The sequence below is a fragment of the Rhincodon typus genome, chromosome 9, assembly GCF_021869965.1.
Source record: "Rhincodon typus isolate 14 chromosome 9, sRhiTyp1.1, whole genome shotgun sequence".
In the NCBI taxonomy this organism is placed as follows: Eukaryota; Metazoa; Chordata; class Chondrichthyes; order Orectolobiformes; family Rhincodontidae; genus Rhincodon; species Rhincodon typus.
In genome coordinates this window covers 71,403,593-71,422,972 of record NC_063340.1, presented here as the reverse complement: position 1 = coordinate 71,422,972, position 19,380 = coordinate 71,403,593, and the positions used below count along the sequence as shown (strand labels likewise).

The window sequence follows — 19,380 nt, the reverse complement described above, 5'->3', positions numbered from 1 at the left end:
AGGCTACTCAGCCCTTTTAAATCTGCTCTGCCATTCAAAAAGTTCATGGCCGATCTGATTCTAACCTCAACTCTCCAGTTCTGCATACCCATGATAGTCTTTCATTCCCTTAGTAATCAAGAATGTATTAATCTATGCCTCAAAGACATTTAAAGATTCTGCGTCCACTGCCTTTTAAGAAAGGGAATTCCCTATGACTCAGTCCTCAGAGGAAAAAAAAAAAGTCTCTTCATCTATCTTAAATGGGACACATCTTATTTTTAAACTATGACTCCTAGTTTTAGATTCTCCCACAAGTGGGAACATCCTTTCAACATCCATCTGGTCAAGTCTCCTCAGGATCTTTTTTGTTTTAACTAAGTCACCTCTGGCTTTTCTAAACTCCATAGGAAACAGGCCTAGCTGTCTAGTCTTCCCGCATAAGGCAAATACAACACATTCTTAATGATCAGATAAATCACACACAACATTTCATTGCCATGTTGTCAATATATTCTGGTTATGAATTGCAGTTTAGGTTTATCCAAAGCAAGTAGAAACATTTTACCCTCAAGTACACCTGTTAATTTAGCCACACACATTAAAAAGAAATAGTGAGTACTATTCATATGGACTCAACAGTTGTGCTCCCTCTCTTTAACAGTAAACGTGTGGAGTAAACTTTGTGCATGGCAATATATTCTGGACCCATAATAATAAAGGTTGCACAGCAGGACTGCAGCTAGCAGTTTTCAAAAAGAAAGTTTTTATTTTCCATTACTGCAGAACAATCAGATCACAAGTATTGTTAAATATTATTTGGGGCCAAGCATTTCACTTGGTTTGACCCACTGTTCAAATTGCTCTGGTGTAAGGAATCCCAACTTGACTGCCATTTCTTTTAATGTTGTACCTTCTTTGTGGGCTGCCTTGGCAATCTTTGCTGCTTTGTCATAGCCTGTTTGTAAGTAGAAGCATAAATAATTATTCCTTGGTTACAAACAATCCAGAATTATTCCAACTTTATGACAGATTGCATTTCACACAACTCCACACAGCAATTCATGCAACTGTACTTCATTCTGTTGCCTCCAATCAAAAACAAAACGATCAAAAATATACACTGAAGAATGAGGGGAGCTCTCACTAGAGACTCCAAATCCCACAACATGTCATGGTTTCTGGTACAATGTGGGCCATAAAACCTGGAAACCTCCTACTGGTTGCCATTTATCAACTTCCCTCAATCCTTCATGCTGAACCTCACCTGGAGGATGCACTGAGGGTATGAAGGCCATTATGTGTTCCAAATAGAGAACTTACATATTCAATGCTGACTGACTGACTTGGTTTAATCGTCACCAAGACAATCAACCAAGACCTGAAAGACACATCTGCAGACTGATTTTTATTTCAAATCAACAACACCACTTAGTAAAACCAAAAGAACTGTGAATGTTGGAAATCAGAAACTGCTAGAAAAGCTCAGCAGGTCTGGTGGCACCTGTGAAGAGAAATCACAGTTAATGTTTCTGGTCCAGTGACCCCTCCTCAGAACAGCACATATTTCCCAAAGTAAAAAAAAGTAATAAAATTCATCATTAACGGACTACTCTCTTACCAATATGTGGGTTAAGTGCTGTCACCAACATTAGTGATTCATTCATTAACTTGTCAATTCTTTGTGTGTTAGCCTGAATTCCAACCACACAGTGTTCTGTGAAGGATACACATGAATCTCCAATCAGTTGGGCTGAATTTAGCACATTTTTGATCTGGAAGAGAGGAACAAATATATTGAAACATCTTGGCGGTTAGAAAATGCAACAAATGTAAAGAACTGAACATTGCTCAATTTTTGTGTCCCCAAACGTATCCAAATCAGGGATGATGACTAATATGATGACAAACATCTTCTCCTTCCCCAACACAATGATGTCTTAAAAATAAGGGGATCCAGTTCTACCTCCAAGACCGAGTGTAAAAATTAAGCCTGGAACACCAGTGTAGTACTGACAGAGTGCAGCACTGTCAGAAATGCCATCTTTCAGATGAGAACTGCAACTCCATTTATCTATTTGGGTGGGTTGGATAGATTCCATTGCACTAATTTGAAGATGAGCTGGAGATTTATCCCTGCCCTGCCAATATTTTTCACTCCATTCATATTACAATAACAGAGCTGGTTATCATCATGCTTTTGTTTGTGGGAGCTTGCTGTGGGCAAATTAGCTATGTTTCCTATGCCAGAATGGTGACTGGACATCAAAATCATTTTATTGGCTGTAAAGTACTTTGAGGCATCTGATGGCCGTGAGAAGTGCTGTATAAGTGCAAGTTACTTTTTCCTCCTCTGCGTCAGAAAATTCAATCTTTCAAGAGTTTAAATATCACATTGTCCTATAACAAAAGCAAAACAACAGGTGTGTTGAGACCTTGAAGATTCACTGCGCTTAAAGATTGGTTTGTCATCCACTTCCGTACACAGGTTCCTGAAAATACTTCACTACAATTTACTATACAGCCTATATTTTAAGTAGCAGTGACAATGCAGGATTCATGCATTTTGAAGCTTCTTATAAAACAAAAATACAGTTCACTGTTGAGAATATGGAACTCACAACCACATGGAATGATTGAAAACAAATCTTAACAGCAAGTTAGAAAAGGGTAAAAAAATGAATAAGAAGGTGATAGGTTGAAAATGTGACAAGAAGTAAACAGAGAAGCAGTAGGCTTGTGTGGAGCGGATGCTGGGACACTGAGCGAATTTAAAGGAGAGATAGACAGATTTTTAACTAGTAATGGATTGAAAGAATATGGGAAGCAAGCAGCGATGTGGAGTTAAGCCAAGATGAGATCAGCTGTGATCGTATTAAATGGCACAGCGGGCTTGAAGAGCTGAACTGCCTACTGTAGCTCTTAGTTCAGCATGTGGACTATGAGCTCTGGAACAGCTGAGCAGCGAGCCCTGGTACAGTGCATGGGCTGAGAGCCTCAGAGCTGCACATCGGGAAGTAGCTCCAGGGCAGCGTGCAGGCAGTGGGTCCCGGGTGTGGGAAAGGCAGTCCTGGAACTTAGGAACAAAATCAAAGTTGCTGGAAAAGCTCAGCAGGTCTGGCAGCATCCGTGAAGAAAAAAAATCAGAGTTAACATTTCAGGTCCGTTGACCCTTCCTCAGAACCTTCCTGGAACTTACCTTGGAGCATCTGAGTGCTGGTGTGGAACAGACTGGGGCTTGGAGTGGGGCAGGAGCAGCTTTTGGACTGAGGTCTGGCGCAGGCAGTCAGACCACGTGTGGAGGCCCTGCGCTCAGCTGCTACAATGTCATGTCTATTTGAAATTTCCTACCTTACTGAAATATCAACTCCTTAATGATGTCCTATTTTTAATGTTTGAACACTGTAAAGTAATGCAATTACTTCTAATCCATTGCTGTACCCAAGAATTGTACCTAGGTACATGTACCTAAGATGTCTGCCTTCTTACGGTGACATTGTAAAAGTTTTTCACTATACTCCATTGTAGGAGTACCTGTGACAATTAAAGGATATTCTATTCCGATTCTTATAAAAAACACCAGCACAGACATAACGACCTATTCGTTCTAAGTAACTGAAGCAGTTTTGTTACAAAACAACTCTGAAGACCCACAGAAAACAATAAATTCTGACAGTGGCAAACTTGGCTGACCATGCCAATTGTTTTCATCTTTGCATTTCAAACAACCAATCTCAAAACATTTGCATATAAGGACTTTCATGCATATTCTTTAGGAGGGCAGGAGTGGAAAGACAACATAAATAAGGGAAGGAAATTAGACTTATGACCTCAAGTCATCACTAAGCACTTCACAACCAACGAAGTACTTGTGAAGTGTAGTCGCTGTTGTAATACAGAAAAATGCAACAATCAACTTGGACATGGCAAGGTCGTCCATAAATTATTGTTACCAATTTGAGATTGGTTGTTTGAATCTCTTTGGCTTTACTATCAAAGCCCTGTTGACACACAGTGATAATTTGAACTCTTGGTTTGAAATTGTCACCTCCTCTTTTCCCCTACCGCTAACTAACAGTGAATAACTGCACTTGCTCTTTACCATTTCAGCATGAGCAGTGCAGAATATATTATCACTCTAGATATCAATCCAAGACCCAAACTACAATCTAACAGGAAATGAAGTCTGAGAATTAATGTTATTTAAAAATGCACACAGGCATAAAGCTCTGCACATCAATAACAGTTGGAGTTAGAAGAAAATCAATTATTCAGCAAATCAATCAATATATTAAATCACTTTATAGGTAGAACTGCACATGGACCTATATATTTTACACGAGCCAATTCTTTTGAATATCATCAGATTTCCTAGTACTTACTATCATGGGTTTGAAAACATTCAGCTCAAAGTGGCCATTACTTCCGCCAACAGAAATAGCAACATGATTTCCCATGACCTGTGCTGCGACCATGGTGATAGCTTCACACTGGGTGGGGTTTACTTTACCTGTCAAAACACAAAAATGCAATTAATATTTGCCATGAAAGTTACAATCACACATTACCAGAAATAGTAATCCTTATTATGTTCTTACTGCAAAAGCATGATAGCACAAGATGGTCTTTTTAGCAACTTGAAATGAAACGGCTTTCTGATTAGCAATTATCATGTCTAGACTGAACAGTCTTTCAGTCAGCTGTGGTTCCCTAAAACCTAGCGGTGCAGTTTTTTTTTTAAGAAACAGAATCCTGCAGATGATCAACTTGAAATAAACCTGGAAGAACTCAGCATGTCAGGGAGCATCTGTGGAGAGAAGAGACCTAATTTTTCAGGTGGGTGACCTTATCTTTGAAAAAGTTTATGTAAGCTTTGAACAAGAGGTGACAAGGACAAAATGAATGTTTGTTCTATAGTGAAAGACAGGAGAGAATGAACAGTTGAAGAGAGTTAGCTTTCCAAGGTTGATGGTAATGGTGCAAGAAAAGAAACAAAGAAAGATGTGCCTACTGCAGATGTGATACTGTCAGAAAGAGAATATGAAACTTGCAAAGAAAATGAAACAAAAAAGGGGCAGGGGTTATAATCTGAAATTGCTGAATTCAATGTTGATTCCAGAAGATTGTAAAGCATTTAATTGAAAGGCAAGATGATGTTCATCAAGCGTATGCTAACCTTCACTGAAAGTGAGAACAGAAAAGTCAGTGCAACAGCAAGGTGGATAATTAAAATGACAGCTGCCAGAAGCTTAGGATGAGGTTTGGGAATTGAAGACAGGCATTCCACAAAGTATTCAACCAATCGGTGTTTGCTCTCCCATATGTATGGGGGAGCATATTGTGAGAGGTGAATAGAGCAGACCAGACTGAAAGGAGGACACACAAATCACTGCTTTACTTGGAAGGACAGCTGGGCACCTTGGAGGATGAGAAGAGAGAAGGCAAAAGGGCAGGTGGTATATCTCCTGCACTTGCATTAAAAAGGTGTTGTGGTAAGGTTATGGGATGTTGGCGGGGACTTGGACCAAGATATCATGGACAGAATGGTCCCTACAGAATGCTGAAAGGGGAGGATATGGGAAGATGTCTCCCTTGATCCTTAAACTGTGAACCTTGGTTCCGGACTCCCCAATATTCAGGAATATCCTTCCTTCATTTAACGTCTAATTCTGTTAGAATTGTGTACAATTCTATGAGATTTGCCCACCTCCAACCCGACTCTTCTAAACTCCAGTGAATATAATCCTATCCGATCCATTGTCTTTTCATATGTCAGGCCTGCTATCCCAGGAGTCAGTCTGCTAAACCTTTGTTGCACTCCCTCCATAAACAGAGCATCCTTCCTCCGATAAGGAGGCCAAACCTGCACACCATACTCCAGGTGTGGTCTCATCAAAGCCTTGTAGATCTGCAACAAAACACCCCTGTCCCATTCTTGACCCCTCCCACAATGAAGGCCAACATACATTTGTCTTCTTCACTACCTGCTGCAACTGTGTGCTTAACTTTCAGCGAGAGGTGTGCAAAGATGCACAGGTCTTATTGCACCTCACCCTTTCCCAACCTATCACCATTCAGATAATAACTTGCCTTCATGTTTTTGCTATCAAAATGAACAACCTCATATTTATCCACACTTTACTTCATCTACCATGCATTTGCTCACTCATTCAATTTGCCTAAATCACACTGAAGCATCTCAGCATCCTCCTCACAGTTCATCAAACCAACCAGCTTTGTGTCATCTATAAACCTGGAGATATTACATTTAGTTCCCTCCTCTAAATCATTAACAATTGTTGTGAATAGTTGGGGGCAAGTGCTATCTCACCAGTCACTGGCTGTAACAGAAAAAGACCTGTTTATTCTTACTCTTTCGTTCCTGTTCTCTATCTGTATCAGCACTCCAGTCTCACGTGCTTTAATTTTACATGCTAATCCTCATATGGGACTTATCGAAAGCCTTCTGAAAATCCAAGAAAATTGCATCTACTGGCTCTCGCTTATCAACTCTGCTAGTTACATCCTCAAAAAATTCCAGTAGATTTGTGAAGCATGATTTACTTTTCGTAAATCCATACTGACGCTGTCCAATCCTTTCAATATTTTCCTGCTGTTAAATCTTTTAGACTGGACTCTATCATTTTTACTATACCCAATGTCAGATAATGGTAGCTGTTAGGGTAGAAGGTAAAGACAGAAGAACCTTCCTGTGGTTCTGGGAGGGGAACGATTGAGAGCAGAGGTGCAGAAATTGGATTGGATTAGTCAAGAGTTCTCTCAACTACGGGATGCTCACCTGAAGGAAAACAGTGTCACGTAAGGGTGCACCACAAGAACTGATGCAATGGAGACCGAGAAACTGACAGAATAGAAGGGAATCCTTATGGCATTTGAGTACACATATACAGAAGTGTAGTCAAATTAACTGTGGGACTGTAATGAATTAGTTGATGGCCCATCACCAGGAATGAAGACAGAGAAGTCAAAGAAGGACAGGGAAGAGTTGAATATGGACCATGTAAAACAGAGAAAAGTATGGAAATTGGAAGCAAAATTTTAGGACATTTTCCAAGTCAGGGCACAAGCAGGCTAATGCAAACACCACTTGTAACTTTGCCCTGATGATAGGTCACATTCTTGAAACATTTTCTCTCTTATAGATGTAAGATGACTTGCTCAGTATTTCCAGAATGTTCTGTCTCCATGCAGTTTCTTGGTGCGCTAACACAAACACCAATCAGGCTCAGATGTAGTTTCCCAAACATAAATCACCTGAACAGCACTGATTTAGGCCAGAACCTTCTTAATGGAACAAAAAATGAAAAAGACATTTCTGCATCTGTCTGGGTGATTGAAAGACAAAAAGCTTCTGCAACATGTCTCCCTTCTTGGTGATAAAGGAACTAAAAAGTAGACACATTGTGGCATCAGCACTAACATGGATTGATTGTATAAAAAACAATTTGTGTCATTACCCAACACTCAATGCTGTTTGCTCGAAGGATAACCTTCCTTTAATCAGATGAATTTTGGTCAAGGAGTTGTTTGCTTTAACTTGAACAGACTCTGTTTAAATGTAGTCCATTTTTTGTAGAGCCTGTGTCTTAAAATAGACTGCTCGCTGTAGGTTTGCCAAAAGTCCCACCCCACCAACTCAACAATTGGCACAACGGTATCAACACTTACTCAAATGTTAAGAAAAAAAGTACAGGTGACTTCAGGCTGTTCTCATATCCCACAACACACCTTTGCACTGGAGAAATACTGATACAAGTGGAATCTTATCACATGTAGTAGTGACAGTCTTTAAAAAACCCAATGGTGCCAGACAGATGGATTTTCATTGATTTTGCGGTCAGGGCTTCATTTCCGTCTAAGCCCACAGAATCAAACAACCTTCATCTTACTGCTATGGGAACTGTGACTCTGTGGCCTTCAGCACACCTCGATTAACAACTGCAGCACCAGTTAAAGTAAAAAAGGAAAGTGACGTATAGTGGTTGAGCACTGCTGTTTCAGGATCTATTAAAAGAACCTAACACTGGTTACAGGAGAAACAAGTTTAGGCCATCCATCTGGGCTGTTGGTTGAGGCATGTTATATGATAACTAGGCCATTAGTGGAAAGAGAAAATGGGATTTTTTTTTAAAAAAAAGAAGCCAAGAGCAAGTGTATTGTATAATTCCAACTAATCTACTGGACAAGTTACTGCAAAAAAGAGGAAATCAACTTTAAATCCCATTAAAAAGCAATAAAATTCATAACAGAAAACAGCAAGCCACTAAAACCATCATTTGAAAATTAAGTTGCTTATCTTAGCAAAGAAGGGGCCACAAGATATTCATTTATTACTTTAGTGAAGCTTTAATAGAATAAAAACATTTACCTAGTTGCACAGAAATTAAATATTTCTGAACTGAAAGACCTCCTGTCAAAGCCTTATGACGTACACTTATCAGGGCAACCAAAAAAGGTTTAATTTAAAATGATCACAATAGTTTATACTGCGGAAGAAGTGTTGGCAAATCAGCTCTGATTGGTTGAGGCTACGGTATGGAGAATGTAACAAGGAACCAGAGACTCCCCAATGCTTTGGAGTATTTCAAAAGAAGCCAAGACAAAAAAAAGCACAATGTATTTTTTTCCATTTGCAGAGAATGGGTCCCTGCATTTTAGTAGATCACAGTAAATGTAACTGAGCCACATTACGATCTTGACAGATTATCTTAAATTGGTTGTTCAGTTCTTAGCACGAAGAGCCTACTGTTCCTTGTTACTTTGACTATGGCACTCAGTCACTCAGAGTCAAGTTGCCAACCAATCAGCAGCCCATTTCCTTCTTAGAATAAAAAATTGCATTTGTCCTGATGAATGCGCGATCAAGGTTTTGGCAACGTGTCTTTTTTCAGCAATATTCAAGATTTGTGTCGAATGGATCAGTGCCACTATTTGTATAAATAAATTACATACTGTGATAATCAATTTTAAAGCCCATATTTAATGTCACCACCTTTCTCTAAGATGTATAGGACGACTGAATTGGAAGGGGGCCAATATCCTTGCAGGGAGATTTGCTAGTGCTATTTGGGAGGCTTTAAACCAGTGCGGGGAGCAAACCAATAGAGAGAAAAAAGGTTGAAGCTGATAACGTAGGTGAGGGGAGCAAATCAAATAGTTAAGGCAGGCAAGAGCTTGGCAGAGAATAAGCTAAGACTGATAAATTAAACTGCATTTCTTTAATGCAAGAGGCCTGACAGGTACAGCAGATGAATTTAGGGCATGGTTGGGAACATGGGATTGGGATGTCATAGCTATTACAGAAATGTAGCTCAGAGAGGGACGGGAATGGCAGCTTAATGTTCCACAGTATAGGTGCCGCGGGAAGGATAGAAAAAGAGGCAAGAGAGGAGGGGGAGTGGCGTTTTTGGTTAGGGATAACATGGCAGCTGTACTTAGGGAGGTTATTCCTGGCAGATCATCCAGTGAAATTATATGGATGGACTGAGAAACAAGAAAGAGATGATCATTTTGTTGGGATTGTATTATAGGTCCCCCCATAAGTCAGCAGGAAATTGAGAAGCAAATATGTAAGGAGATAGGAGATATCTGCAAGAAAATTAGGGTTGTAATGGTATGGGATTTTAACTGTACATAAACTGGGCCTGTCATGGTGTTGAGGGTTTGGATGGAGAGGAATTTGTTAAGTGTGTACAAGAAAACTTTCTTATTCAAGTATGTGGATGTACCTACTACAGATGGAGCAATACTTGACCTTCTTTTGGGAAATAAGGGAGGGCAAGCGACTGGGATATTAATGGGGGAGCACTTTGGGGCCAGTGATGATAATTCTATTAGTTTTAAGATAGTTATAGAAAAGGACAGACCTGATCAAAAAGTTAAAGTTCTAAACTGGGGTAAGGCCAATTTTGATGGTTTTAGGCAAGAACGTTCAAAAGGTGATTGGGGGAGGTTATTCACAGGGAAAGGAACGGTTGGGAAGTAAGAGGCCTATAAAAAGGAGATATCAAGAGTTCAGAGACAGTATGTTCCTGTTAGTGTGAAGGGCAAGACTGGTATGTGTAGGGAATGCTGGATAATTTGAGAAATTGAGGCTCTGGTCACGAAAAAGAAGGAGGCATAAATCAGGTATAGACATCTGGGATCGAGTGAATCCCTAGAGGATTACTAGGGCAGCAGGAGTATACTTAAGAGGGAAATCAGGAAGACAAAATGGGGACGTGAGATAGTGTTGGCAAATAGAGTTAAGAAGAATCTGAAGAGATTCTATAAGCACATTAAGAGCAAAAGAGTAACTAGGGAAAGAATAGGGCCCCTTAAAGATGTGGCTGTCTGTGTGTGGAACCACACGAGATGGGCGAGATACTCAAATAATATTTCACGCCAGTATTTACTGTGGAGAAGGACATGGAAGCTAGGGTACTTGGGGAAATAAATAGTGATGCCTTATAAAAAGAGCTCGTATTACAGAAGAGGTGGTGCTGGAAGTCTTAAAATGTATAAAGTAGATAGATCACCAGACCTGATCAGGTGTTTCCGAGAACCTTGTGGGAAGCGAGGAAAGAGATTGTTGGGCCTCTCGCTGAGATATTTGTATCATCAATAGCCATGGGTGAGCTGCCAGAAGACTGGACATTGGCTAATATGGTGCCATTATTTAAGAAGGGCTGTCAGGAAAAGCCAAGGAACCACAGGCCTGCTCAGCCTTATGTCAGTGGTGGGTAAGTTGTTGGAGGGGATTCTGAGGGACAGGATTTATGTGCATTTGGAAAGACAAGAACTGATTAGCGATAGTCAACATAGCTTTGAGCCTGAGAAACCATGTCCCACTAACTTGATTGAGTTTTTATGAAGAGGTGACAAAGAAGATTGATGAGGGCAGAGGGGTAGACGTTGACTATATGGATTTCAGCAAAGTGTTCGACAAGGTTATGTGCAGTAGACTGGTTAGTAAGGTTAGATCACATGGGATCCGGGGGAGCTAGCGAACTGGATACAAAATTGGATTGAAGGTAGGAGACAGAGGGTGGTAGTGGAGGGTTGCTTTTCGGACTGAAGGCCTGTGACCAGCGGCATGCCACAAGCATCAGTGCTGGGTCCACTGCTTTTTGTCATTTATGTAGATAATTTAGATGGTAATATAGGAGGTATGGTTACTAAGTTTGCAGGTGACACCAAAATATGTGGACAGTGAAGATTATCGTCTCAATGTACAAAAGGACCTTGATCAAATGGGCCAATGGGATGAGGAATGGCAGATGGAGTTTTAATTTAGATGAATATGAGGCACTGCATTTTAGTAAGGCAAACCAGGGCAGGACTTATACAGATAATGGTACGGCCCTGAGGAGTGTTGCCGAACAAAGAAAACTAGGGGTGCAGGTGCATAGCTCCTTGAAAGTGGAGTTGCAGGGTGGTCACTAAGGCATTTGGCACACTTGCCTTCATTAGTGAGAACACTGAGTATAGGAATTGACATGTTATGTTGTGACTGTACAGGACATTGGTGAGGCCACTTTTAGAATATGGCATACAATTCTGATCGTCCTTCTATAGGAAAGATGTTGTTAAACTTAAGAGGGTGCAGAAAAGATTTACCAGGTGGTTACTGGGACTGGAGGACGTGTGCTATAGGGAGAGAGTGAATAGGCTGTGCCTTTGTCCCCTGGACCATCAGAGGCTGAGGGATTACCTTAATGAGGTTTATAAAATCATGAGGGGAATGGATAGGGTGAACAGCCAAGGTCTTTTCCCTGGGGTGGAGGAGTCCAAAACTAGAGGGCATAGGTTTAAGGTGAGAGGGGAAAGATTTTAAAAAGGACCTGAGGTGTAACTTTTTCATGCAGAGGGTGGTGCATGTATGGAATGAGATGCCAGAGGAAGTGGTAGAGGCTGGTGCAATTACAACATTTAAATAGCATCTGGATGGGTAAATGCATTGGAAGGATTTAAGGGAATATGGGCCAAATGCTGGCAAGTGGGTCTAGGTCAGATTGGGATGTCTGGTCAGCGCAGATGAGTTGGACCAAAGGGCCTGTTTCTGCGCTCTATGACTATTTATTTTTAACTTGTTCACAGGAGGTATCACTGGCTGGGCCTGACCTAGCTGTCCCTAAAATGTATCCTTGAACCACTGCAATATATTTGGTGTAGGTACACCCACAAAGCTGCTAGGAAGAGAGCTGCAGCTCCAGCCACACTGCAGGAATTGCAATACATTTCCAAGTTAGGTTAGCAAGTAGCTTGGAGGGAAATTCATAGGTGCTCTTGTCCTGTTAGATCGTAGTGGTGGTGGGTTTAGAAGGTTCTGTTGAAGCAACCTTTTTGCTGCAATGCATCTTGTCGATGGCACAGACCACTGCCACTGTGCTTTGGTGGTGGAGAGAGTGACTGTGCAAACAGTCCCAATCAAGCAGGCACTAGATGGATGGTATCAAGCTTCTTGGAGCTGCATTCATTCAACCAAGTGGGAAAACCTCCATCGCACTCCTCGCTGTGGATTGTAGATCGCGGACATTGTTACTCACTGCAGGACTCTTACCTGCTCGTACAGCCACTGTATTTATACGCTAGCTCAGTTCGGTTTCAAGTTCGTGGCAACACCCAGGATGTTGATTGTGGGAGATTCAGCAATGGCAATGCAATGAATGTCAAGAGGCAATGGTCTGATTTTCTCTTACTAAAGATGGTCGTAGCTTGGCACTTGGGTGGTGTGCATATAACTTGTCAATTGTCAGCCCAAATCTGGATATTGTCCAGGTCTTGCCACATTTTGACAAAGACTGTTTCAGTATCTGAGGACTTCTGAATGGTGTTGAACATTGTTCACTGATGACTGCACATTCCCATTTCTCACCTTATGATGGAGGGAAGGTCATTGACAGAGCAGCTGAAAATGTCCTAAAACTGAGATGACACACCAACAACCGCAACAATTTTGCTTTGTCCTTGGTATGATTCTAATCAGCAAGAGTTTTCACTGATTCCCATTGATTCTAGTTTTGTCAGAGCTCTGATGTCACACCCGTGTGATCTTGATACCAAAGGCAATCATACTCACCTCCGCTCTAGAGTTCATCTCTTTTGTTCATGTCAGAAATCAGTGAGAATCAGTAAGCTAATGCTATTCAAGTGTTGTTTAGTAGCACTCAATGATTGAGAGTATGCTGATGGGGCAACAATTGGCTGGGCTGAGTCTGCTCTGTTCTGGGTGCACAGGCCATAATCTGGGCAACATTCCATATTGTCGGGTAGATGCCAGTGTTATATAGCTGGACTGGAACAGGTTGGCTAGGGATGTGGCAAGTTTTGCAGCACACATTTTCAGTACTATTGCTAGAATAGCAGGGCTTTTGCAGTGAACAGTACCTTCATTTGCTCACAATATTCTTCTGGCAGGTTTTGAAGCACAAATATCCTTTGATTCAACTAAGATTTTTGTAGGTGTTCATTTGGTTCTATAAGCAGACAGCTGCTTCTATGCCCCATGGAGCTACTGAAAACGTGTTGAATAAAGTTTAAATCAGTTATTGATTCTGTTGTATGCATGCATTCCATACGACAAGAGTATCAACAGAACCAAAATAGCCACTTCAGACAGACAGTCACTTTGCTTTATGTAGATTATAGGAGTACCTGGCATAATGCTGCTTCCTGGCTCATTTTCAGGCAAGGTAAGTTCACCTAAGCCAGAGCGGGGTCCAGATCCCAGAAAACGAATGTCATTAGCCACCTTCATCAAACTGCAGGCAACAACATTCATGGCACCACTCAGTTCAACTAAAGCATCATGTGCAGCAAGAGCTTCAAATTTATTAGGCGCAGTCACAAATGGTAAACCTAAAAGAAAGGAAAGGCAACATTATTTTCTGTCATTGGTCTGCATAAGCTATAGTTTACCACCTGCCACTTGGGCTATAAGCACACATTCTGATGCACACTGAATACCACCCATTGCCAGAATAACTTCAGGAAACCCAAATATTTCACGTAAAAAGGATAATGATGGTCCTGCCATCATTTGACAGCTTGATCCCACTGAACACAGATTTACCTCTTCTAATCAAAGCAAGATTAATTTTGTTTCACTGTGAACCAGAGGTGCAGGGATGTTATTTTTAACACAGGACAGCTGGAGAGAAGGAATAGAAAAATAGAAAAGACAAAAGAAATGCTTAAATACTTACAATAGCCGAAGGAGGAAGTGTCTAATAACAAGCTCAGTGTTTAACTTGTCAAAATTCAGTCTGCTTTTCTAATTTTGTTAATCACTATTACCTCAAAATAAATGAGACAAAATGTTGTGGCAGGGTGTACCTAACACAAGTAACCATATTGCTGAAATACATTATTCAATATGCATTGATAATGAAGAATGGAGCCCTCATACAAGAGGTACACTAAATCAATCACCATCCAAAAGAGAAAAAAGAAGAGATTAATGCCTTTGAAAGCCCCAAACATCTTTTTATGTTTTTAAATCAGACTTCCATTCATGTAGTTTCTTCTCTGTTATTTTCAATGGTGCATGCTAGGATTTGTTCACTTCACGCAATGCGTCTACAAATAAAATAACAGAAGGAATAGGACAGGCCTGCCGCACCATTTATCAAGATCGTGGCTAATCTGCCCTAGGCCTCAACTCCTCTGTTGTGGTAGCCCAAAGCTTTTACCTTCCTCCTATTCAAAAATCTATCTACCTCCTCTTTAAATACTTTCAGTGGTCTGGGCTCCACAAGTCTCTGAGTCAAAGAATTCTAGACATTCACTGGCCTCAGAGAGAAGAAATTCCTTTGCATCTCAGTTTTAAAATGAGAGTCCCCTGATTCTGTAAATCCTCTAGATTGAGATTACCCCACTAATGGAAACATCTTCTCAACATCCACCCTGATCAGCCCCTCGCACATCTAAACCCTGATAAAGACAGGCCTAACCTTTTTAGCCCGTTCTTAAGTCAACCCCTTCATCCCAAGAATCAGCCTAGTGATTCTCTTTTGAACAATCTACGGTGCCAGTAAATCCTTGTTTAAATACAGGAACCAAATCTGTGCACAGTACTCCAGGTGTGACCTCACCAACACCCACTAAATGTTTAAAACTCCACGCCCCAGCCATTAAGGTCAAAATTCCATTTGCCTTCTTAATTATTTGCTGCACCTGCATGCTAACTTTTTGTGTAACATGCACTAAAACAGCCAGATCCCTCTGTGCTGCACTTTTTTGGAGGCTCTCTCCAACTTAATTAAAACCTGCAATCTGATTCTTCCTACTCAAGTGTATAACCTTACCTTTTCCTATTTCTATCTGCCAAGTTTTTGTCCATTCACTCAAAATATCCCTATCCCCTTGAAGATTCTTTATGTCCTCAATACAACATGCCCTCCCACTACTTTTGTATAGTCCTCAGTTTTGGTTACATTGCACTCTGCCCGTCTTCCAAGTCATTAATATAGATAGTACATAACTGAGGCCTTAATTCTTGTGGCACTGCACCAGTTAAGTCTTTCCAAACTTAAAAAGACCCATGAATCCCGACACTTTGTCATCTGTTGTTAACCAATCCTCAATTCATGCTAATACACAACCCCTAAATATCATGAGCTCCTATCTTGTGCAATAGCCTTTTATGTAGCAGCTTGTTGAATGCTTATGAAAATGCAAACACACTACAAACATCAGTTCCCCTTTATATTCTCAAGTAACGCTGGCAAATTTGTCAAACGTGGTTAGCGTTTCACAAAACCTGACTGACTCTCTTTCATTGTGTTAAGCTTTTCTAAATACCCCACTCTTTCTTCCTTACTATTGGACTCTCGCATTTTCACAGCAGATATTAAGCTAACTAACCTATAGTTTCTTATCTCCTTTACTTCTTGAACAGGGGTGTCATATTCACGTTTTTCCAATCCACTGGAATCCTTGGATGCAAGTCGCCATGTCCTGGCAAAATTCCTACCTTTAGTTTCATTATTTTGTAAAATACTTTGTCCTTGTTGATACAGACTGTTGTAAGGTCTTGCCTCCCTATTGATACCTTATTATCTTTGGCACGTTAATAGTGTCTTTCACAATGTACGATGATATAAAATATTACTTTAAATTATTTGCAATTTCTCTGTTCCGCTTTATTAATTCCTCAGTTGCATTCACCAAGGGTCCCACACTTACTTTAGCTATTCTCTTTCTTTTCATATACCCGTAGAAGCCCTTATTCTTTGTTTTTATATTTCTTGTCAACTTACTTTATAATCAATTTTCTCCCTCATTAATATCATCCACTGCTGGTAGCTAAAACATTTCCAACCCTCTGACCTAACACTTGTTTTTGCCATTTTGTATGGTTTAGTTTTTGGTTGAATACTTTCCTTAACTGCCTTTGATAACCACAGGTGGTTTATCATTCTCAGAGTCCTCCTTTTGATTGTAATAAGAGTTTTGCTGAGCATTATGAAATATAGTAAGATGGAACTGCATCATCAATAAAAAGTTATAGCATAGATACTGTGTGCAATGACACATCTGACCTGTAAGTTCCGAGATTTTGGCAGCCACTTTCTCCGCGAACCCTATTCTTGTGTTCAATCCTGTTCCCACTGCAGTCCCGCCAGCGGCTAGCTCATATATCCTTGGCAGTGCAGCCTTAATCCGTTCCATACTATATTTTATCTGCTGTACATAGCCACTAAACTCCTAGATATGAATAAACACAATAAGCAGTGAATTTCAAATAACATTTTAAAACAAAAACCTGCCACAATACAATTCAGTCAATTTGAAAGACTACTTCACAAGACGACACCATGGTCACGGTATTTTAAGAACGTGTATTTTTTTCCAAGAGACTAGTTTAGCAAGCTAACCTTTTATCTTGGACAGCAATGTTTCAAGTCTACAGAGATTGACGAGATGATGATTTTCTTTTGCTTGGGTGATCTCAGTCCAGTTCTTGGCATGAGACTCAGCACAAAAATGGCCATAATGTTCCACAAATTAGCATTTTGACTCCATGAAGCACTATATACTGAGAATTCTGGGGAGATGGGTTCAAATCCTGTCATGGCAGATGGTGTAATTTGAATTCAATCAAGAATCTGGAATTAAGGGTCTAATGATGACCATGAAACCATTATTAGGAAAAACCCATCCAGTTCACTAATGTCCTTTAGGGTTGAAAACTGTCATCCTTATCTGGTCTGGCCTACATGTGACTCTAGATCCACCGCAATGTAGTTGATTCTTACCTGTCCCCCGGACAATTAGGAATTGGCAATAAATGCTGGCGTAGCCAGAGAAGCCCACATCCCGTGAATGAATAAAAGAAAAAAATTCTGGGAGCAGTAAGGTAGGACGGGAGAGTGACTTCTGCAACAAATAAACTCTGCTGAATTTTAGACTAATGTACAATGCTAGAGCAGAGCAAAAGCAGCTTCAAAACTGACATTTATAAGACTTAACGAGAGATTATTTGATAACGAAGCTGGATGCTTAAAATGGGTAAATATTTGCTAGCACTATTATCCTTTACATGATTGAAAAAAAACAAATAGCTTCTTTCCAGTTCTCATCTGTAGATGATGCACCAAATCATTTCAGTTTGATAGCTACAGAATGGAAATAAAGTCCAACTTTCATTTTAATTGTGTTCTTCAATCAATTAGCCACTAGTTACACACAACTAAATGGGTATGATGGTATGGATAACTGCATTTTTGATTAGCAAATAGAAAATGAATATTACGCCATTGTTGGGCATGTGATCTCAATACTCGTATTTGCACAACATTTGTGTACTTTAACCTCTGTATTTGTTGACAAGATGAAAAGCAAAGTGTTATCATTCATTATGTGTTTTCCTTCCTTGTTGATTATTTTCCACAGTTCACCAATAAGCAATGAGTAACACAGCTGATAACACCAAACTTCAGCACCATGGAAACACCAGCAACATTAAAAGGAGATGGGTGCCAGATTGATGTATTAGAATAACTAGGTCAGTAGAAGTCCAAACAATGATGAGCATCTACAAGAAATGGCCACTCTACCCAAATGTATGACCAGCCCTCATGGACTCAACATTTGAATCCTGCTATTCAGACTTTTGTACCTGCCAGGGATAGAAACTACCTTTATCAAAGTCATAAAGAACATCCCTACATGGCTGAGACATTGATAGGCAATGCCTTCTCATTCATCTTAATCTACCTGCAGCATTTCACCTGTTGACCACACCTTCCTCCTCCTCAAAGTCTCTCTATTGTCATCAAACTGGGTGGGAGTGGACTTGTTTGATTACGTTCTAATCATCTAAACATAGTCAAAGAACCATATGGGATAACGTACTTTTGTGGTCTCACACTTTAATCATTGGTAGAGCCCGAGGATCAGTTCTTGGTTCTTCCCATTCCTCATCAACATGTTGCCCTTCGGCAGCACCATGTGAAAAACACAGCATCAGTTTTCACGTGAACTCTGACAATACCCAGCAATGTCTCACCGTTACCTTTCTCAATCTCTGTGAGTAAGTGATCTTACTGCTCATTCAACATTTAGTCATGGCTTAGATGAAATTTCCTTCAAGAGAACACTGGGAACATGAAAGCCAGGGCCTTTGGTTTCCACGACTGCTGATTAGTCACTAACTTCATCCTTCTTTGACAATGATCTAAGGCTGAAGCACATTGTAAACAATCTTTGCATCATATATAACTGTGAAATGCACCATAATTAAAACTACCTCCTTCTTTTTCAGAAATATCACCCAACTCTGACAACATATAACCTGAGGCAGAGCAAAAGTCCTCACCCACGTCATAGAATTGTACATCACGGAAACAGACTCTTCAGTTCAACTTGTCCATGCTGATCAGATATCCTAAATTAATCTAGTCCCATTTGCCAGCATTTGGCCCATATCCCTCTAAACCCTTCTTTTGTATACACACATCCAGAAGCCTTTTACATGTTGTACCAGCCTCCATCACTTCCTCTGGCAGTTCATTCCAAACATACACCACCCGCTACATGAAATTGTTGCCCCTGGGTCCCTTTTAAATCTTTCCCCTCTCACTTCAAACCTATGCCTTCTAGTTGTGGACTCCCCCCACCCTAAGGAAAAAAAACCTTGGCGATTCACCCCATTCATGCCCCTCATGATTTTTTAAACCTCTTTAAGGTCACCTGTCAGTCTCTGACTTTCCAGGGAAAATAGCCCCAGCCTATTCAGCCTCTCCCTATAGCACAAACCCTCCAACCCTGGCAATATCCTTGTAAATCTTTTCTGAACTCTTTCAAATTTCACAACATCTTTCCAGCAGAAACACCAGAACTGCATACAGTATTCCAACAGTGGCCTAACCCATGTCCTGTACAGCAGCAACATGG

The 19,380-nt window shown here is 40.5% G+C and overlaps 1 protein-coding gene across 2 annotated transcripts in view; it reads right to left on the bottom strand.

Annotated features, from left to right (window-relative positions):
- Positions 1 to 725: 725 nt before the first annotated feature.
- The window catches only part of fh (fumarate hydratase), a 40,541-nt gene continuing 21,886 nt past the window's right edge, over positions 726 to 19,380 (bottom strand). For both annotated transcript variants that reach the window (XM_020512585.2, XM_048600899.1), the window contains exons 6-10: positions 16,524 to 16,689; positions 13,636 to 13,839; positions 4,362 to 4,489; positions 1,601 to 1,754; positions 726 to 937 (exon numbers count right to left, since the gene is read on the bottom strand). In XM_020512585.2, coding sequence (XP_020368174.1) covers positions 795 to 937; positions 1,601 to 1,754; positions 4,362 to 4,489; positions 13,636 to 13,839; positions 16,524 to 16,689 — 795 coding nt within the window. In that variant the 3' untranslated portion in view covers positions 726 to 794. The remainder of the gene's footprint in view (positions 938 to 1,600; positions 1,755 to 4,361; positions 4,490 to 13,635; positions 13,840 to 16,523; positions 16,690 to 19,380) is intronic.